Source organism: Thunnus thynnus, chromosome 12 (genome assembly GCF_963924715.1).
Source record: "Thunnus thynnus chromosome 12, fThuThy2.1, whole genome shotgun sequence".
In the NCBI taxonomy this organism is placed as follows: Eukaryota; Metazoa; Chordata; class Actinopteri; order Scombriformes; family Scombridae; genus Thunnus; species Thunnus thynnus.
The window spans coordinates 33,199,574-33,223,129 of record NC_089528.1 but is presented as its reverse complement, the minus strand read 5'-3'; the positions used below and the strand labels follow the sequence as shown (position 1 = coordinate 33,223,129).

General features: G+C 38.9%; 1 protein-coding gene across 1 annotated transcript; it reads left to right on the top strand.

Annotated features, from left to right (window-relative positions):
* Positions 1 to 10,567: 10,567 nt before the first annotated feature.
* LOC137194882 (uncharacterized) lies at positions 10,568 to 22,814 on the top strand (the record flags this gene model as incomplete). Its single annotated transcript, XM_067607057.1, has 4 exons — positions 10,568 to 10,870; positions 17,007 to 17,189; positions 20,119 to 20,215; positions 22,504 to 22,814. Coding segments are annotated over 4 exons (894 nt in total), but the record flags the coding sequence as incomplete, so codon positions are not given.
* Between the last annotated feature and the right edge of the window lie 742 nt (positions 22,815 to 23,556).

Sequence of the window (23,556 nt, the reverse complement as noted above, 5' to 3'; positions counted from 1 at the left end):
AATGAATGTCATTTGACATATGAGTCTCCTCCTACTGACTGCAGAGGTGGCTGCATGGCAGAGAGCTGTTTGATTCCAGCTGTGAACATCAGACCAAACACAACTCACAAAACCACTCAACACTTATTCACACTCAACATTCACTTACAGCACATTTCACTTGTGTAACCATGGAAACACTGGCTGTCATTTCACTGTTTTCAGCTCTTGTAGGTACGTATGTTTTTGTCATTGTGTGATATTTTCCAAATGATGGATATTTGACTCTGGAACAGAACTTTAATACAACATGTTTCCTTCACTAGGTAACACCTTGGAAGATGATTTCTATAGAAATCAGTCAAATGAACAGTTGATCAGTTTGTGTCCACAGAGTAACACTGTACAGTTGACATTTTCCACTGTCTTCTCCTCTCAGCCTCATGAACAATGTTAGTCTAATGGCTTCATTTTCTCTACTTTTTCCAGGACTAATAGCTGGAGACACAATCTCTCCTGTAAAAGAACAAGTCAGTGGAAGAGAAGGAGGATCTGTCACACTCACATGTACCTATCAGACAAGGTATACTGATGTTTGGCTTTTCTGGTACAAACATCATTCTGACCTTCAGGCACCTCAGTTTATACTGGTGAAAGGAGGAGGATCAGTAAGTGGTGAATATATTCCTGATAATCGATATAAATCCGAAACATCATATACATCAACTGAGCTGTCCATACAGAGTCTAACCCTGGCAGACACAGCTCTCTACTATTGTGCTGTGAGGCCCAGAGTGATAGAAAGTGTAGAAGAGGCTGTACAAAAACCTGAACACAGATATCTGACTACTCTTCAAAGAGGAGGGAAGTGGTATTCAAACCACAGCTTCATATCAGATGGATTCTGCTAATTCCTGTTTTATCAGAGTCACTGTGGTTACAGCTGCTAATGAAACACTGTGGGAGGATTCACATGAGCAGCAAATCCACATCAATGACAAACCAGCTGGATGATGCTTCAAACACAAGACACCATCAAACATAAAGTCACATAAAACTGTGTGTTGAACAAAAACCTGAAGTTACTCGTCGGGTTAAAAAGTGAATGTAATGAAAATATGAGAATGTTTGTTTCATACTGTCAGTTTTTATCATGAGCTGTTTCCATTAGACATTCAACAAGGGTGTCTGCTGCCTCCACTGTTTGAACTACGAGTGTGAATGAGATATGGTCACTGACTTCATGTTGTCTTCAGGTATTTACATTTGTTGACATAAGAACTGTCAGTTGTCAGTGTTTTACTATTATCTACCTGATAAAAGTTGTAAGTTATGTAAACCAGGACAGAAAAGACACACATTTTCACTGTTTCCAGGTTTTCAAGCCTCTCATGAGCTGTTCTGGATAAGAACGTCAGCAGAAAAGACTGTTACAAGGATGTTTAATATAGAAAAACAGGGAATTCATCTTCATCTTTACCCAAAGTTGTGGGATATTAAATATGTAGATGAAGTATTTCTTACCTTTCTGTCCACTGTTTTATCCTTCAGGAGTGTAGCAGCTGTGAAATATAGGTGATCCCTCTGGAAACTAAAAATAAACTAAACAAGACACATAAATAAATGACCAAAAAACCTCTTCCATGGACGACCTGAACAAGTTCTCCTGTAAAATTATCATTTGACTTTAAAGTCAATCTTTAAAATGTTCAATATTATATTTCAGTATCATATTAGCTATGAGCTAATCAGTATGATGTGATATGAAAAGCACATTGAACACATTATTAGTCAGAGCTGTGAGAGCAGGGAGGAGGAGATTAAGGGAGGAGCAAACTGTCACTGAAGTACAAAAACCTTTTTTAGTGTCAAAATTAAAAATATCCACCTGCAACTGACCTATTCAAGAAATATAACATGCAGTTCACTTTATCCACCAGTCTCTGCTCCCCCTCTTCTACACTCTCTAGTTTTAAACTACCAACTGTTGCTGAAATATCTGGCCTCATTCGAAAATCCAAATCTTCTGCCTGCCAACTAGATCTTCCTCCTACTCACTTGGTAAGAGCCTGTCTACCCCACCTGTCCTCTCTAATAACCGACATCGTACATTCCTCCCTTATTTCTGGTCTTGTTCCTTCATCTGTCAACACAATTTGAATAATTTCAATATCAAATTTACCATTTCTCTCTCAAATACTCAAAAGAACAGTTGCAGCTCAGATTCAGGTTCACTTGTCAGACAATAACCTGTATGAACATTTTCAGTCTGGTTTCCGTCCCTCCCACAGTACAGAGACAGACTTGGTCAGAATCACCAATGACCTGTTGATAGCAGCAGTCTCTGGCCTCTCAACCATTCTTGTCCTCCTGGATTTGAGTGCAGCCTTTGACACCATGTCACATACCATCCTCCTTGACAGATTAGCTTCCACTGGAATCACTGGTATCCCACTTTCCTGGTTTCATTCATATCTCTCTGGTCGCACTCATTTTGTCCAACTTAAAAATCTAAAATCCCAGTCCTTCCCTGTTATTAGCGGTGTTCCTCAGGGCTCTGTCTTGGGCCTCCTTCGTTTTATCATTTATCTCTTACCACTTGGCCATATTCTCAGAAAATTTGGAATACAGTTCCGCTGCTATGCAGATGACACCCAGCTCTACCTGTCTACCAAACCTACTTCCCCTCTTGCATCCTCTTCCTCTTCCACTTGCCTGCTGGAAATCAAATCCTGGCTTTCACATAATTTCCTCAAACTTAACAGTGATAAAACAGAGATTCTCCTTGTGGGTACAAAATCTGATTTATCCAAACTCACCAGTTTTTCACTGACTATTGATTATTCCACAGTCACCCCTTCCCCCCAGGTTAAGAGTCTGGGCGTCATCCTTGACAGCACATTATCCTTTGAGCCACACATCAATAATATCACCCTGTCTGCTGACTTCCACTTACACAATATCTCTCGTCTCTGTCTGTCTCTTATATCCAACAGTACCACCATTCTCACTCATGCTCTGATTATATCCTGTATTGATTACTTCAACTCTATCCTTTCTGGTCTTCCTCACAAGTTCCTCCATAAACTTCAACTTGTTCAAGATTCTGCCGCCTGTATCATTACCAGAACCTCTTCCAAAGAACATTTCACCTCTGTTCTCCAGCAACTATACTGGCTTCCTGTTAAACACCGTATTGACTTTAAGATTCTACTTCTCACCTTCAAGGCCCTTCATAAGTTAGCACCTCTGTATCTCTCTGATCTCCTTCACACCTACACACCCTCCTGTACTCTCAGATCATCCTCTGCCATTCTCCTCACTACACCTCCTGCCTGCTTGACAACCATGGGGTCCAGAGCCTTCAGCTGTGCTGCCCCTCACCTCTGGACCTCTGTCTCCCAGACATACACAACACTGATTCTCTCCCAACCTTCAAATCCCGTCTTAAAACGCACCTTTTCAAAGTGGCTTATTCCCTCTGATTGCTTTATTCAAATCAAGTTTGCATTGATGATGATTTTATACTTCTATTTACTATTTTAACCCTATTTTATATGATGCTGCTTTGTTGGATTTATTGATGTTGTTTTCACTGCTGAGTGTTTCATTTTAGTTTGTGTTTGTAGATTTTTGTGGCAGTGACAGGAAACACCAAAACTCTGTACAAAAACCTTTGGAGCAAAGACAACAGAATACTCCACAACATCCACTAGAGGGAGTCACACACTGTTAAACTTCAGTGGTCTAAGTGTTTGTTTTATAAAACTGAAACTCTGATGTTAATGAGCTGAACATGAATATCAGAGATATGATGCAGCAACAAACAACCAGACAGTTATACATATATAATAACAGTATAATGAACACAAAGTAGTTTATTTATGTTGACTGTTCAACTCAGTGATTTTTGAGATGTAAAAAACAACTTTCTGATATCAGTTAAACTCAAAGAGGAACAACAAGATCCTCCAGTGTGGACAAAAGTGACAACAGAACATCTCAGATACAGTTTGGATCATTTCTCAGAGGCACATTTGTTATTAACACACAGAAAAAAGTGATTGTTGGAGTTGAACCTCACTGATCACAGAATGTCAACAGCTGGTTTCAGAGCCCCGTCCACTAAGGTTCAAGTTAGTTATGAAACAGTCTGGATTTGTTGAAATGATAAAATTCTCAGGAAAAGTGCAGAAATTAAGATGAAAGAATGATGGAGAGTGATAAACTTACTACTTAAATACTCTTTAATAATTCAAATTCAAAAGCCAGACATCAAATTTTATAAAGACCTCCAATCTAACGACCCCCACTCCTACCAGTACAAAGCCCTTCAGTGCCAAGAGTTGAACAAAGATAAGAGTCCCCTCTGCCAGCTGGTCCTGAAGCTCTGCCCTCACACACCAGGGCTTCAGGACAGACACCAAACAATCTGGCCCAACTCAATCATCTCAAAACAACAAGAAGATGATATCAAATATTGGAACCAAACCACCAAATCACAAAGTAAATTAGAATTGTATTTGACCCTAAAGAGAGAGCACATGGTGGCAGAGTACCTGACCACCGTGACTGATAGAAAACTAAGGAAAACACTGACAGACTGAGTGGACACAGCCGGGCCATAGAAACAGGTCGTCACAGGCAGAACAGGCTCCCCAGGGAGGCCAGGCTGTGTTCACTTTGTCATAAAAGAGAGGTTGAGACAGCATCTCACTTCCTGTTATACTGTGAGAAATATAAGGATTTAAGAGAGAAAAAATAAATCATATATATCCTGAGTTGATCCATCTCCCCGACCCTCAGAACCTGCCTCTATGTGGGGAGAGAAGTCAGTGTGCAGTAATAGCTGCAAAATATGTTAAATATTGTCATACTTTAAGAGAAACAAGCTCTGTACTACATGTTTCTGTGTGATTACATCTGTAAAAAAGCCTTTTATTATATTGTATTTGATATGATTGTTGATATTTGCATATTGTATATTTATTGCTAATCATCTGTCAATGTTAATAATTTTCTGTAGTGTTTTGGTAATATAGGTTTGTGATCTGTCATGTCAATAAAGCTTATTTGAATATGAATTTGATATGTAGTTGTATGGTGCAACACTGATGACAATAAGGTTTTGGGATGTTAACTTTGTATGTGAGCTATTGTTGACATAAGTGAGAGTATCACACAGTAACTCTTCAGACAACTAATCTAACAACAGAGAGGAAACCACCAAGGATGTCCTTTCTCTCTACTGCTGTTTTATCCTTAAAGCTCAAACTGCTTCACACAACCTGACAGTTTGGTCCAGAGGATAAAAAAACAAGACACATGATCAATAATTATTTTCATTGATTATCTAAAAGCAACAGATTTAGGTTGAAGCTGATGTTTAACTGCTTAAATTCCAGCAGGTACAATGACATTCACCAAAGTAGAGAAGTTGTCCTGTAACACTCATTGAGACATTGTGTGTATTTGAAGTAAACTAACACTCAAGACTTTATATAATGTCAGAATTCAGAAGCTCAGTTTCTTTAAGTTTCCTCAGAGACACTTTGCTTTTCATCTCTCCCTGATCTCACTTTGGTTGGTTTGGAACAAGAATCATCAAAAATCATCAACTGTTATGTAATTTCATCTCAACACTTTCATAATCAGTAGAGCAAATCATTTCTACATGAGACTTTTTTATACCATGTATGTTGGTTTCATATGTTTGACTCAATGATAATGAAGAAATAAACACTATTTATATCAAACATGAGTGAAACATGATTTATATGATGGTGACTGCAGCATCAGAGTTTCCAGAGTTGAAGGTAGAGGAAGAGTAACTGAGAGAAGTGAAAATACAGATCTAAGAGGAGACGGAGAGATTCAGGGAGGAGCTAAGCTGTTACTGAACTATAGAAGAGAGACGAACTTCCATATTCAGCAGAGTTCAATACACAAACCATAAACATTACCTTCATTCAACATGCTGGCATTGGACTATTATGTATTTTCTTTACTGTTTCTAGTCATTCTGACAGGTATGAAAGTTTCTGGATGAAAAAAATTCAATTCCACTTTTGTCTGAATGTGATTCCTTGATCGTGACTTTAACATGTTATAACAGAGTTATCTCTTCCTTTAGGTGTCAGCTGTGAAGAATTCACTCCAGTCAACAATGAAGAGAACAGTTTAGAAGGCAGCACTGTTACTCTGTCCTATAAATACTCAAAACCTGCAACTGGTTCTGATCGATTCTTCTGGTATCGACAATATCCAGGAAAACCACCAGAGTTCCTTATTTCTCATTATGGCACAGGAAATCCAATATCAGATCCAGTATCTGGACTGTCTTTTAAAGTGAGTGCAGATAAAACCCAAATGGATCTGCAGATCTCCTCTGCTGTAGTGACAGACTCTGCTCTGTACTACTGTGCTGTGAGGCCCACAGTGACAGCGAACCCACAGTCTCTGTACAAAAACACAAGCTGACACGCTGACAAGCTGCTGGAAGTTTTTTTTCCACACTGTTGTACTGAACTTTTTACCTCCACTAGAGGGCCACATTATCAAGTAGGCGGTGCACTACTTCTGCACTGTGTTCAACCATTCTGTCAATAATAACTGCTGCTGTGAAGAGAACAATTCTCAGACTGAATGTTGAACATCAGATACTTTCTCCTGTTGATTTAAACCTTGTTGTAGAGATGGAACATTGGCTGTGGATTATTCTTGCTGCTCTTTTCTTTGGTAAGACAGAAAACAGAATGTGTTTCCTTTCTCAACAGTTTTTAACACAGAACTGATCTATAAGTGCTTTTAATGTCCGTCATAAAGGAAATAGATGATTTCTGCTGCCATTTATAACCTTTTTAGAGAACGAGGCGTAGTTCAGTCTGACAGACAGCAGTCAGTAAAAAACAGACTATTCTAGATGTCTCAGTGTCTGCTAGGTAACTCTTTAAAGCTGCTGATTGTTCTCCTTTAATCAATCATCTTTATTGATTCATCTCTTCCTCTGCATGTTCTGTTCTTCCCCAGAGTGTAAAGGACAAGACAGCGTGACCCAGCCAACAGGAGATGTCATTGCTGCTGAAGGAGACACAGTTACACTTGGCTGTCAATATAAGAGCAGTGTAACTTCCTATTTGTTCTGGTACAAACAAGAAGTAAATGATTTCCCAAAGTACGTTTTGCGACGATTCTCTGGAACAGGAGAAAATGCTGCAGAGTTCCAGAAAGACAGATTTGATGCTACATTGAACAAAACATCAGTTCCTCTGAAGATCCAGAAGCTGCAGCTGTCTGACTCTGCTGTGTACTACTGTGCTCTGCGGCCCACAGTGACAGGAAACACCAAAACTCTGTACAAAAACCTTTGGAGCAAAGACAACAGAATACTCCACAACATCCACTAGAGGGAGTCACACACTGTTAAACTTCAGTGGTTTCTTATCAAACAGTCTAGATTCTTTTCCCTCATGAGACACAGTTGTGATGAAGAGTTTTACAAATGAATGTCATTTGACATATGAGTCTCCTCCTACTGACTGCAGAGGTGGCTGCATGGCAGAGAGCTGTTTGATTCCAGCTGTGAACATCAGACCAAACACAACTCACAAAACCACTCAACACTTATTCAAACTCAACATTCACTTACAGCACATTTCACTTGTGTAACCATGGAAACACTGGCTGTCATTTCACTGTTTTCAGCTCTTGTAGGTACGTATGTTTTTGTCATTGTGTGATATTTTCCAAATGATGGATATTTGACTCTGGAACAGATCTTTAATACAACATGTTTCCTTCACTAGGTAACACCTTGGAAGATGATTTCTATAGAAATCAGTCAAATGAACAGTTGATCAGTTTGTGTCCACAGAGTAACACTGTACAGTTGACATTTTCCACTGTCTTCTCCTCTCAGCCTCATGAACAATGTTAGTCTAATGGCTTCATTTTTTCTCTACTTTTTCCAGGACTAATAGCTGGAGACACAATCTCTCCTGAACAAGATGAAGTCAGTGGAAGAGAAGGAGAATCTGTCACACTCACATGTACCTATGAGACAGATGATGATGATGTTACTCTTGATTGGTACAAACATCATTCTGACCTTCAGGCACCTCAGTTTATACTCTGGAAAGGAGCAAAATCACGGAGTGATGAATTTATTCCTGATAATCGATATAAATCTCAAACATTAGATACAACAACTGAGCTGACCATACAGAGTCTAACCCTGGCAGACACAGCTCTCTACTACTGTGCTCTAGACACACAGTGATAGAAAGTGTAGAAGAGGCTGTACAAAAACCTGAACACAGATATCTGACTACTCTTCAAAGAGGAGGGAAGTGGTATTCAAACCACAGCTTCATATCAGATGGATTCTGCTAATTCCTGTTTTATCAGAGTCACTGTGGTTACAGCTGCTAATGAAACACTGTGGGAGGATTCACATGAGCAGCAAATCCACATCAATGACAAACCAGCTGGATGATGCTTCAAACACAAAACCATTTCATGGAACAAAAGATTAAATGAAAAAAACAAATTAACAGATTATTCACATTAAAGTTTTGATATTTGCAGCCTTGTTCATTTTTCCTTGTTTTGGTTTGTATCAAGATTTCAAGTGTTTGTTGTCACTATTCAGCCATGATGTGTCAGTAGATGAACACAACACAGAACGCATCGTTCCCATCAGAAAAAGTGCTTTCAGTCAGTCAGTATTCTGTCATTGCAGCTAAACAGTGGAACTCGCTCCTCAAGCTCATCAAGGAAATTCATACATATCACACTTTCACAGACCAGCTGACGATGTGGCTCATTGAAAACCAGGTTTGCCGACATTAGTCTGTCGACAGCCCTCTCTGCTGCCATCTTGTGTTTTTAATGTGATACATGTAATTCTGTTTTATCATATGTCTTCAGTTATTACCTTATTCTGTTCATGTAGTTATAGGCTTTAATATCTGGTCAGAGACAACAGATGAAACTAATCCTCTCAGACTAACACTGGCTCATTAATATGTATATGTTCATCAATGAGCACTGTCCCTGACAAATCAACTAATAAATGAAATGAAAGTGAGTAGTCATGTAGTTCAGTATCCATGATGTGTTCATCCAGCAGGCAGACTGTATGAGACTAAAACACTGTTAACCTGAACATGTTTCACACTCACAACACAGTTACTTTCTGTACAGTTTGCAGTTTGGACTTTTTGACTTGTCAGAAAGTTGTTTCTCTACAGATTGATTGTGGTGAATTTTCTGCAGATTCCTCCTTCAGTCTGACCTTCTTGGATGATGATGACTGCAGCATCACTGTCATTTCTAAAGCTTCCATCAGCCTGAATGTAAACAGACCACAGCAAGAGGAGGAGCTACACAACTGAATATGAAAAGCTTCATTTGGAACTGAAGAGATACTGTGTTCTTTCTATTGTTCATTCACTACAAGTCAAATAATGTTACTTCATTTCATTTGGATGATGATGCTCACTTTTCATACTGGTAAGTACTCAGGACACCAATCAACATGTAACAAGAGATGATAGACATCATTCAATAAACAATTATTAACTTTTTCTTTACAACTAAACTTATTTTAAAGACATTTTATCATTTTAAAAATACAAATTTTATGGTAAAAAAATATATTTGTTGTTTTCAGGATCCTCTGAGGATTTACTGAAACCATTTAAAGATGTAATGCTGGCTTTGGAAGGAGACAATGTGACTCTCTCCTGCAACTATTCTGGTTATGTTGACCAACTCTACTGGTATCAACAGAAGTCCAGTTTGTCTCCACAGCTGCTCATCATGGAACATTTAGTGAAAGAAGGGTTGTCTTTTAAACATGACAAAGAAACAAAGATATTTCATCTGCAGATCTCCTCTGCTGCAGTGTCTGACTCTGCTGTGTACTACTGTGCTCTGCAGCCCACAGTGACAGGAAACACCAAAACTCTGTACAAAAACCTTTGGAGCAAAGACAACAGAATACTCCACAACATCCACTAGAGGGAGTCACACACTGTTAAACTTCAGTGGTTTCTTATCGAACAGTCTAGATTCTTTTCCCTCATGAGACACAGTTGTGATGAAGAGTTTTACAAATGAATGTCATTTGACATATGAGTCTCCTCCTACTGACTGCAGAGGTGGCTGCATGGCAGAGAGCTGTTTGATTCCAGCTGTGAACATCAGACCAAACACAACTCACAAAACCACTCAACACTTATTCACACTCAACATTCACTTACAGCATTTCACTTGTGTAACCATGGAAACACTGGCTGTCATTTCACTGTTTTCAGCTCTTGTAGGTACGTATGTTTTTGTCATTGTGTGATATTTTCCAAATGATGGATATTTGACTCTGGAACAGAACTTTAATACAACATGTTTCCTTCACTAGGTAACACCTTGGAAGATGATTTCTATAGAAATCAGTCAAATGAACAGTTGATCAGTTTGTGTCCACAGAGTAACACTGTACAGTTGACATTTTCCACTGTCTTCTCCTCTCAGCCTCATGAACAATGTTAGTCTAATGGCTTCATTTTCTCTACTTTTTCCAGGACTAATAGCTGGAGACACAATCTCTCCTGTAAAAGATGAAGTCAGTGAAAGAGAAGGAGAATCTGTCACACTCACATGTACCTATCAGACAAGCTCGGATTACCCTGTCCTTTACTGGTACAGACATGATTCTGACCTTCAGGCACCTCAGTTTATACTCTTGAAAGGAGCAAAATCAGCGAGTGGTGTTGATTATATTCCTAATAAACGATATACATCCCAAACATCAGCTACAACAACTGAGCTGACCATACAGAGTCTAACCCTGGCAGACACAGCTCTCTACTACTGTGCTCTGCAGCCCACAGTGATAGAAAATGTAGAAGAGGCTGTACAAAAACCTGAACACAGATATCTGACTACTCTTCAAAGAGGAGGGAAGTGGTATTCAAACCACAGCTTCATATCAGATGGATTCTGCTAATTCTGTTTTATCAGAGTCACTGTGGTTACAGCTGCTAATGAAACACTGTGGGAGGATTCACATGAGCAGCAAATCCACATCAATGACAAACCAGCTGGATGATGCTTCAAACACAAGACACCATCAAACATAAACCGACATAAAACTGTGTGTTGAACAAAAACCTGAAGTTACTCGTCGGGTTAAAAAGTGAATGTAATGAAAATATGAGAATGTTTGTTTCATACTGTCAGTTTTTATCATGAGCTGTTTCCATTAGACATTCAACAAGGGTGTCTGCTGCCTCCACTGTTTGAACTACGAGTCAAGTCAAATTAAATAAACTGTTATGTATATAGCACATTTCACACAACAGGCATAAACTAAACAAAAGCAAAACAAAACAAAAAAAGTAAAGATCATACATGACAAAAACCTATAACATTACATTAACATTACATATATAAAATATAAGATAAAACATAAAATAAGGAGATGTTACATATATAAAAACATATAAGACAACATATAAACTTAGAAGGTAAGAAGGTATTGCAATAAGAGAATAGGGTGAGAAGGTATTATTATTATCATTATTAAAAAGAAATAACAATAATAATACTGATTATAAAATGAAGGTTTTACCCTTTAAACTAACTAAAAGCTTGTGAAAAAAGATGTTCTTAGTCTGCTTTTAAAGGAAGACACTGTTGTAACAGACCTGAGTTCATGTGGTAGAGAATTCCAGAGAGTAGGACCATAATGACTGAAGGTACCATGAGCTGATTAAGTAAATAAGTAAAACTTTATTTATATAGCACCTTTTTAACACAGGTTACAAAGTGCTTTACAGTGACGTTGGGACACAAAGAAAATAAGACACAAAAACCTTGAAAGACACATTCAAGAACACATACAGACATCTCACACATACGAACACAGCAAGCATACAGTCATCACCCAGAGCACACACTTGAATTTATCAAATGTTATGAGAAAGCCATTTTAAAAAAGGGAGTTTTTAGGTGTTTTTTTGAAACAGTCAACAGATTCAGCTGATCTGATGGAAGTGGGGAGATTGTTCCAAAGTCTGGGTGCCAGGGCAGCAAAAGCACAGTCACCTTTGGTTTTTAGTTTGGCACGTGGTACGGCCAACAGGTTTTGGTTGGAAGACCTAACTGACCGCATGGTAGTATACGGGCTTAGTAGCTCGGATACATAGGCAGGAGCTAAACCGTGCAAGGCCTTGTAAGTGATTAGAGAATCTTGAAATCAATCCTGAGCTTCACTTGCAGCCAATGCAGTGAGGCTAAAACAGGAGTGATGTGGGATCTGCGGCCAGTCCTAGTTAATAGCCTCGCTGCTGCATTTTGTACAAGCTGAAGATGTGACAGGTCAGCTTGAGAGTTTATTCTTGGTATAGTGAGGAGACCTTTACTTGATGATCTCAGGGGTCTGTCTGCTGTGCATTCAGAGAGCATGTCAATGACGTAGGAGGGAGCTAGACTGTTCATAGCTTTAAAAACAATAAGAAGTATTTTAAAATCAATTCTTTCTGTTCACAGTTTTTGGTTTTGGTTAATACTCTGGCTGCAGCATTCTGAATAAGCTGGAGTTTATTACACGCTTGCTTTGCCAGTCCAGCAAAGAGTCCATCACAATAATCTAGTTGACTGGAAATTAATGCATGAACCAACTTTTCAGAATCTGACTGTGATAGGAAAGATGTAACTTTGGATATATTTCTAAGATGATAAAAAGCAGTCTTAGAGATATCGGATACGTGCTTCTGAAAGTTAAGATCAGCGTCCAAAATCACACCCAAGTTTTTGACATGCTCACAGGGTTTTACCAACAGGGGAGTTAACAAAGAGTGAATCTGATGCCTCAAAACCTTCAGACCTGCTAAAAGAATCTCTGTTTTGTCCTCATTTAGCTGTAAGACATTTTTGGCCATCCAATATTTGACATCAGTAAAGCACTGGATGAGATCATTCACTGGGTTAAGGTGGTTGGCAGAAACAGATATGTATAACTGTGTGTTGTTGAATGATGGACCCAAGTGGGAGCATATACAGATTAAACAGTAGAGGACCAGGAACTGACCCTTGAGGGACTCCATATGGAACGCTGACTTCATCTGATTCAAAGTTACCAACAGAAACAGAGAAAGATCTACCAGTAAGGTAAGAAGAAAACCAGTTAAGAACAGTGCGTCTAAGACCTAAACAGTGTTCAAAGCTCTTAAGAAGAATTTCATGGTCAACTGTATCGAAGGCTGCGTTGAGGTGGAGAAGTACCAGAACATTTACACACTTCAACTCCTCCTTTTATTGAACAACAGCGCCATCAGGTGGACACTGACAACATGATTCACTGATCAAATGAAATCTTTATTTTTTTTATCAAATCTTTTTAAAAATATTTCTTAACAAGAGTACAAACACTAATAATGTTCAGCCATTGAACATAATGTAACATCTCATTTGAAGTAACAATGAAACATATCACCCCACAGCAGACCTTCCCCCAACCCTGTCTGCCCCCACATAACAATAAATAAATAATAAATAAATAAACCCAGCAACCCTTAGCAGCTGTTAGACCTGAAAGCACTATACACTTCTGATGTTTAGGTTGGTTAGGTTAATTAACAGGTTCAATCTCCTCATGATGAGCTGCTCTGGATAAGAGCGTCAGCTAAACAGCTGAAATGTAAATGTGATGTAAATGTTGAGAGTTCCTCAGCAGATGATAAAGAGGAAGGGCCAATGATGTGAAGGCCCAGATCCATCAGAGTATCAATGTTCTTCCTCTCTCTCCTCCCCTCTCACTGCAGACATGAAACACTGGCTGAGAAACATCCTGATTCTGACTCTCTGGCTAGGTAACTCTTTAAAGCTACTGATTGTTCTCCTTTAATCAATCATCTTTATTGATTCATCTCTTCCTCTGCATGTTCTGTTCTTCCCCAGAGTGTAAAGGACAAGACAGCGTGACCCAGCCAACAGGAGATGTCATTGCTGCTGAAGGAGACACAGTTACACTTGCTTGTACATTTGAGACCAGTAGAACAGGTTCTACTTTGTTCTGGTACAAACAAGAAGTAAATGATTCCCCAAAGTTTATGCTGAGACGTTTAATGTCTGGAACAGCAGCTAATACTGCAGCTGAAGATAGGATTGATGCTGAAATCAACGGGACATCAGTTCCTCTGAAGATCCAGAAGCTGCAGCTGTCTGACTCTGCTGTGTACTACTGTGCTCTGCAGCCCACAGTGACAGGAAACACCAAAACTCTGTACAAAAACCTTTGGAGCAAAGACAACAGAATACTCCACAACATCCACTAGAGGGAGTCACACACTGTTTAACTTCAGTGGTTTCTTATCAAAGTCTAGATTTCTTGTAGTGGTGATTAAAACAACAGAAAATGAAGCATAACAGATAAAATGTGTGATTTATATAAACAATATTTCATTGTAACTGAGTGTAACAGCAAATCCTCTGATATCTAATAGAGCTCAAATTCAACTCTGTGAATCAATTATTTTCATGAGACACTCTTATCCATGACTTTCCAACTATGTGTAGCTGAGTCAATTTACTGTTCATTTTATTTTAATTTTCTATTTTTTTATTTTTTTGGTGAACATTCTCAAAATCTATGCAATGTAAATTTCTACGTATTGAATATAATGTATTGAATGAGTGAGTGAATCTTCATAGTTCCGGGTTACCTGTTGTAGCAGGGGGGGCTTTAATTAACGACACACAAAAGACACATGAGTGACGTAGCCACAAACTCCCAGCAAAAGTTGGACAGCTTTTGTGTGCTGGGGATTGAGAGAGAGCTGCCACTGTGTGTCTGTGTACTGACTGTGCTCCGTGCTGCTCCCATGGAATAAACATGCAGATCCTGGTTCCCGGTGTGACTGGTATTCTTCACCCTGCCAGCGACCATTCTACAACTGCTATATATGTAACATTATTAGTAATGTGAACAATATATATGAGTAAAAAAATTAAATATTGAATATCAGAATAACATGGTTATCATATATAATAGTGTGTCAACATTTTATTTTGTTATTATTGAACTCCATTATTGACAGATCACACACATTAAAACAAGTTTCTCTGTTCTCTCAGACTGTGATTTCTTGTGGTGTACCACAGGGTTCAATCCTAGATCCTCTCACTTTTAATCAACATGTTGTCTTGGATCATATTTGTATTAAACATGGCACCAATTTCTATTGTTTTTCTGATCATATGAGATTATATATTCCATTAACATCCAGTCATTATTGCAGCTGGTTTATTACATGTTAAGTGCTGTTGAGATCCTGTACCTCCTCTGAAATCTTGTCGATCAAATGAAATCTAATCTTGTTAAGTTGTCCGTTGATGTTAAACATTCTTCTATAAATATTTGATTTTCATAAAAGGGAGTATAGACTGAATTTTTCATCATTTGCAATCGCAGATTTAAAGTTTAGTTGAATTGTCTTGTTTCATTTGACATATATTCAATCATCTGCATAAATGTGTTGACATCAAAGACTCAACTTCTGATTGGTTTTATTATTTTCTCTGTAATACCAGTTTCTCAGCTGTTCTTTCAGAAGAGCCGAATTCTTGTGGTGTACCTCAGGGGTCAATACAGACGACACATGTTTAAACGTTCATTTAAATTCCTGTAATTTCAGCAGCTGGTTCAAACACAAGGTAATTTATATTTTCAGACATGACAAACCCAGCAGGATTACAGTTTAACAGCTGAAGCTTTTACCAAGTTTAGAATCAGCTGATTCATAAAAACTGAAGCTTCCACAACAACTCCACCATCTTTACATTTGACCTGCAGAGGACCAAAAGACACTAAACTGCTCATTTATATTCAAAAGATTAAAGAGGAAACAAATTCTAAAAAGAATATAGACGGTCAAACATTGTTCATGTTATTACAGCTTTTAAGATGAAAAACATTAAAGGAGCAGCAGCAGGTTCAGGAATATTATCACCTTTTATATGTTGGGGATCAAAGTGAGTCTGCACCAGATGTAAAACAGGAAACATTAAATCTCCAGTGATGACTACATACTGTAGTTCAATCAATACATTCAAGGCCAAATTAAAAAATCTACTAAAGACCAATCAGCTGTGTGACCATTGAGTCTAAACTCCATCTATGGTCTTCTCATTAGCGCAGGTAGTCTTGCTTTTAATTTGACAAGTTTACATTATTAATTTCTAATTGACATTGTGGGTGTATGTGATGTACTGTGTGTGGCTTTGTATTTTCTATTTGGTATGGTGTATTCTGTGTGTGTTTTTTTTTTTTTTTTGCTTTGTACTGTTTGTTGTTGTGCTGTTGTATGTTTTTTGTCAGGACGAGGGATGCAAATTAGCTTCGAGCTAACTCTGGTGCATCTTTAATGTTTAAAACTGCACACTGTCCCAGTCAATAAATAAATCAATCATTATATGTTGAGGATCAAAGTGAGTCTGCACCAGATGTAAAACAGGAAACATTCAATCTCCAGTGATGACTACATACAAGACAAGCTATGCTAGGAAAGGAGAGAGGCACAAACATGTGTTTAGTGTAAAGTTGTCAGTAGGAGGAATAACACAGGGCTGTGAATGAGCTCTGTCACTGTGATCAGACTCCTCCTTTAAATCCACCAACTTAGTGTTGATGAAGACTAAACAGAGATCAGAGTCTTCTTTATACTCGCTGTAGCTCAGAGTTACTCAACACTGCAGATATGACGTCTCTGTTCATCTCAGTGTTGCTGGCTGCTATGTGCCTTGGTATAAACACAGCTCTGTTTCTGTCATATCAATCCAACATTGACATGATTCTTTAACAGCTCACTAATACTGTTTGTTGCTGTTTTACAGAATGCAGAGCACAAAAATACACTGTGCGGCAACCAAAAGGAGATGTGACTGCTGCTGAAGGAGAGGCAGTAACACTTGACTGTCAATATAACAGCAGTGTTACAACTAATTACCTCTTCTGGTACAAACAGGATGGAAACAACAGCCCCAAATTCATCCTGAGCCGCTTTAAACTGGATGAAGGAAACACACCAGATGAGTTTAAGGAAAGATTTTCATCCACACTGGATTCCAACTTAAGATCAGTTCCTCTGAAGATCCAGAAGCTGCAGCTGTCTGACTCTGCTGTGTACTACTGTGCTGTGCAGCCCACAGTGACAGGAAACACCAAAACTCTGTAAAAAAAACCTTTGGAGCAAAGACAACAGAATACTCCACAACATCCACTAGAGGGAGTCACACACTGTTAAACTTCAGTGGTTTCTTATCAAACAGTCTAGATTCTTTTCCCTCATGAGACACAGTTGTGATGAAGAGTTTTACAAATGAATGTCATTTGACATATGAGTCTCCTCCTACTGACTGCAGAGGTGGCTGCATGGCAGAGAGCTGTTTGATTCCAGCTGTGAACATCAGACCAAACACAACTCACAAAACCACTCAACACTTATTCAAACTCAACATTCACTTACAGCACATTTCACTTGTGTAACCATGGAAACACTGGCTGTCATTTTACTGTTTTCAGCTCTTGTAGGTACGTATGTTTTTGTCATTGTGTGATATTTTCCAAATGATGGATATTTGACTCTGGAACAGAACTTTAATACAACATGTTTCCTTCACTAGGTAACACCTTGGAAGATGATTTCTATAGAAATCAGTCAAATGAACAGTTGATCAGTTTGTGTCCACAGAGTAACACTGTACAGTTGACATTTTCCACTGTCTTCTCCTCTCAGCCTCATGAACAATGTTAGTCTAATGGCTTCATTTTCTCTACTTTTTCCAGGACTAATAGCTGGAGACACAATCTCTCCTGTAAAAGATGAAGTCAGTGGAAGAGAAGGAGAATCTGTCATACTCACATGTACCTATGAGACAGATTATACTCATCCTTACCTTAACTGGTACAAACATCACTCTGACCTTCAGGCACCTCAGTTTATACTCTGGAAAGGAGCAAAGGAGAGAACAACTGAATATATTCCTAATAAACGATATAAATCCAAAACATCAGCTACAACAACTGAGCTGACCATACAGAGTCTAACCCTGGCAGACACAGCTCTCTACTACTGTGCTGTAGACACACAGTGATAGAAAGTGTAGAAGAGGCTGTACAAAAACCTGAACACAGATATCTGACTACTCTTCAAAGAGGAGGGAAGTGGTATTCAAACCACAGCTTCATATCAGATGGATTCTGCTAATTCCTGTTTTATCAGAGTCACTGTGGTTACAGCTGCTAATGAAACACTGTGGGAGGATTCACATGAGCAGCAAATCCACATCAATGACAAACCAGCTGGATGATGCTTCAAACACAAGACACCATCAAACATAAAGTGACATAAAATTGTGATGAAAAACAAACCTGAAGTTACTCATCAGGTTGAAAATTGAATATAATGAAAATATGAGAATGTTTGTTTCATACTGTCAGTTTTTATCATGAGCTGTTTAAGTTCTGCTGTAAAATCATAATTTGACATTTAGGTCAATCTTTAAAATGTTCAATATTATATTTCAGTATCATATTAGCTATGAGCTAATCAGTATGATGTGATATGAGCACATTGAACACATTAGTCAGAGCTGTGAGAGCAGGGAGGAGGAGATTAAGGGAGGAGCAAACTGTCACTGAAGTACAAAAACCTTTTTTAGTGTCAAAATTAAAAATATCCACCTGAAACTGACCTATTCAAGAAATATAACATGCAGTTCACTTTATCCACCAGTCTCTGCTCCCCCTCTTCTACACTCTCTAGTTTTAAACTACCAACTGTTGCTGAAATATCTGGCCTCATTCAAAAATCCAAATCTTCTGCCTGCCAACTAGATCTTCCTCCTACTCACTTGGTAAGAGCCTGTCTACCCCACCTGTCCTCTCTAATAACCGACATCGTACATTCCTCCCTTATTTCTGGTCTTGTTCCTTCATCTGTCAACACAATTTGAATAATTTCAATATCAAATTTACCATTTCTCTCTTAAATACTCAAAAGAACAGTTGCAGCTCAGATTCAGGCTCACTTGTCAGACAATAACCTGTATGAACATTTTCAGTCTGGTTTCCGTCCCTCCCACAGTACAGAGACAGACTTGGTCAGAATCACCAATGACCTGTTGATAGCAGCAGTCTCTGGCCTCTCAACCATTCTTGTCCTCCTGGATTTGAGTGCAGCCTTTGACACCATGTCACATACCATCCTCCTTGACAGATTAGCTTCCACTGGAATCACTGGTATCCCACTTTCCTGATTTCATTCATATCTCTCTGGTTGCCCTCATTTTGTCCAACTTAAAAATCTAAAATCCCAGTCCTTCCCTGTTATTAGCGATGTTCCTCAGGGCTCTGTCTAGGGCCTCCTTCGTTTTATCATTTATCTCTCACCACTTGGCCATATTCTCAGAAAATTTGGAATACAGTTCCACTGCTATGCGGATGACACCCAGCTCTACCTGTCTACCAAACCTACTTCCACTCTTGCATCCTCTTCCTCTTTCACTTGCCTGCTGGAAATCAAATCCTGGCTTTCACATAATTTCCTCAAACTTAACAGTGATAAAACAGAGATTCTCCTTGTGGGTACAAAATCTACTTTATCCAAACTCACCAGTTTTTCACTGACTATTGATTATTCCACAGTCACCCCTTCCCCCCAGGTTAAGAGTCTGGGCGTCATCCTTTGAGCCACACATCAATAATATCACCCTGTCTGCTGACTTCCACTTACACAATATCTCTCATCTCTGTCTGTCTCTTACATCCAACAGTACCGCCATTCTCACTCATGCTCTGATTACATCCTGTATTGATTACTTCAACTCTATCCTTTCTGGTCTTCCTCACAAGTTCCTCCATAAACTTCAACTTGTTCAAGATTCTGCCACCTGTATCATTACCAGAACCTCTTCCAAAGAACATTTCACCTCTGTTCTCCAGCAACTATACTGGCTTCCTGTTAAACACCGTATTGACTTTAAGATTCTACTTCTCACCTTCAAGGCCCTTCATAAGTTAGAACCTCTGTATCTCTCTGACCTCCTTCACACCTTCACACCCTCCTGTACTCTCAGATCATCCTCTGCTATTCTCCTCACTACACCTCCTGCCTGCTTGACAACCATGGGGTCCAGAGCCTTCAGCTGTGCTGCCCCTCACCTCTGGACCTCTGTCTCCCAGACATATGCAACACTGATTCTCTCCCAACCTTCAAATCCCGTCTCAAAACGCACCTTTTCAAAGTAGCTTATTCCCTCTGATTGCTTTATTCAAATCAAGTTTGCACTGATGATAATTTTATACTTCTATTTACTATTTTAACCCTATTTTATATGATGCTGCTTTGTTGGATTTATTGATGTTGTTTTCACTGCTGTGTCTTTCATTTTAGTTTGTGTTTGTAAGGTTTCCTTGTGGCAGTTACAGAAAACACCGAAACTCTGTACAAAAACCTTTGGAGCAAAGACAACAGAATACTCCACAACATCCACTAGAGGGAGTCACACACTGTTAAACTTCAGTGGTTTGAATCTTCATATATTTGACTCAGCCCTACAAAAGACTCATCTGTATCCAATATGTGTGAAACCTGGATTATGATGGTGACTGCAGCATCAGTGTCATTTCCACAGTTGAATCAAAGAAGTGTAACAGAAGGGATGAATGGGTCCGACTCTTTCTCTCTTGATAAGGATTCCTGTCTCTCAGCTCAGAGTATCTGCTGATGCAGAGTACTGATCCCATAGCAGTGCTCTCTTTTTCCCACATTCAAATCTGTGCACCCCACTGCTTGAAACTCATTGGAACGACTTCAACATGAGGTCTCATGAGGTCATGGATTGCTGATGTGACTGAATGAATATAACTGGTAGTGAAAACACTGAAGTATTATAATGACATGGAAGAAGAGACTGTATTACATGTAGATTGGTCTCATCATGACAGATACTTGATCTGATGAATCCCCTGAGTATTACTGCAGATACTGATGTAGTGTGTCAGTGTTTGTCTGTTCAAGGCTCCATTCTGGGGCCTTTTCTGTTCAACATCTACATGCTGCCACTAGCTCAGGCTATGGAAAACAACTAAATATGTTACTAGTTATGCAGATGATACACAAATTTACATAACCATATCACCAGGGGACTATGGTCCAATACAAGCACTGAGTAAGTGCACTGAACAAATCAATGATTGGATGTGCCAGAATTTTCTTCAATTAAACAAAGATAAAACTGAAGTAATTGTTTTTGGAGCCAAGGAAGAACGTTTAAAAGTCAGCACTCAGCTTCAATCGATAATGTTAAAAACTACAAACCAAGCCAGAAATCTTGTTGTAGTCATGGACTCAGACCTGAATGTCAACAGCCACATTAAGACAATTACAAAGTCAGACTACTATCACCTGAAGAATATATCAAGAATTAAAGGAATTATGTCTCAGCAGGATTTGGAAAAACTTGTCCATGTATTTATCTTCAGTAGACTCGACTACTGTAACGCTGTCTTCACAGGTCTCCCTAAAAAACAATCAGACAGCTGCAGCTGATTCAGACGCTGCTGCTCGAGTCCTCACTAAGACCAAGAAAGTGGATCAAATCACTCCAGTTCTCGGATCTTTACACTGGCTTCCTGTCTGTCAAACAACTGATGTCAAAATACTGCTGTATGTTTATAAAGCACTGAATGGTTTAAAATACATTTCTGATCTGCTGCTTCATTATGAACCATCCAGACCTCTCAGGTCGTCTGGATCAGGTCTGCTTTCTGTCCCCAGAGTCAAAACTAAACATGGAGAAGTAGCGTTCAGTTTTTATGCTCCACATATCTGAACAAACTCCCAGAAAACTGCAGATCTGCTGCAACTCTCAGTTATTTTAAATCACAGCTGAAGACTATTCTGTTTGACATTTATTAAACCAAATTTAAGGGTCAATATTTTACACTGCACTGTAACTTTTATTCTCCTGTTTTATCTGTCTTTTTCTTTTTTTAGCTTCTTTTTATTTCCAAATTTAACACATTTTAATTGTATTTAAATGTCTTTTTACTTGTGTTGCCTTTAAATTCTGTTTTGGTGCCTTTTATGCTCTATGTAAAACACTTTGAATTGTCTTGTTGTTGAAATGTGCTACACAAATAAATTTGCCTTTCCTAACAGAGAGAACTATAAATACAGAACTACAAAGAGACGGAGAGATTCAGGGAGGAGCTAAACTGTTACTGAACTATAGAAGAGAGACGAACTTCCATATTCAGCAGAGTTCAATACACAAACCACAAACATTACCTTCATTCAACATGCTGGCTTTGCAATACTCCGTATGTTACTTACTATTTCTGGCCATTCTTGCAGGTATGTTAGATTCTGTATTTTATAAAAGTTGAATACTAATAGTATCTGGATGTGATTCATTTACTGAGACAACATGTTATAACAGAGTTATCTCTTCCTTTAGGTGTCAGCTGTGAAGAACTCACTCCAGTCAACAATGAAGAGAACAGTTTAGAAGGCAGCACTGTTACTCTGTCCTACACATACTCCAAAGAAGCTGATAGCTATGATTATTTCTTCTGGTATCGACAATATCCAGGAAAACCACCAGAATTCCTTATTTCTCATTATGGCACAGGAAATCCACTATCAGCTGCAGTACCTAGACTGTCTTTTAAAGTGAGTGAAGACAAAACCCAAATGGATCTGCAGATCTCCTCTGCTGCAGTGTCTGACTCTGCTGTGTACTACTGTGCTCTGCAGCCCACAGTGACAGGAAACACCAAAACTCTGTACAAAAACCTTTGGAGCAAAGACAACAGAATACTCCACAACATCCACTAGAGGGAGTCACACACTGTTAAACTTCAGTGGTTTCTTATCAAACAGTCTAGATTCTTTTCCCTCATGAGACACAGTTGTGATGAAGAGTTTTACAAATGAATGTAAATGGTAAATGGTAAATGGACTGTACTTGTATAGTGCCTTTCTAGTCTTCCAACCACTCAAAGCACTTTTTACACTACGAATCACATTCACCCATTCACACACATTCATACGCTGAATGGGTACAGGGGCTACCATGCAAGGTCCCAACCTGCCCATCAGAGGAAGCTAAGCATTCACACACATTCATACACTGATGGCACAGCCATCAGGAGCAATTTTTTGGGGTTAAGTATCTTGCCCAAGGACACATCGGCATGTGGACTGGAGGAGCCGGGAATCAAACCGCCGATCTTCCGATTAGTGGACGACCCGCTCTACCTCCTGAGCCACAGCCGCCCCATATGTCATTTGACATATGAGTCTCCTCCTACTGACTGCAGAGGTTGCTGCATGGCAGAGAGCTGTTTGATTCCAGCTGTGAACATCAGACCAAACACAACTCACAAAACCACTCAACACTTATTCAAACTCAACATTCACTTACAGCACATTTCACTTGTGTAACCATGGAAACACTGGCTATCATTTTACTGTTTTCAGCTCTTGTAGGTACGTATGTTTTTGTCAT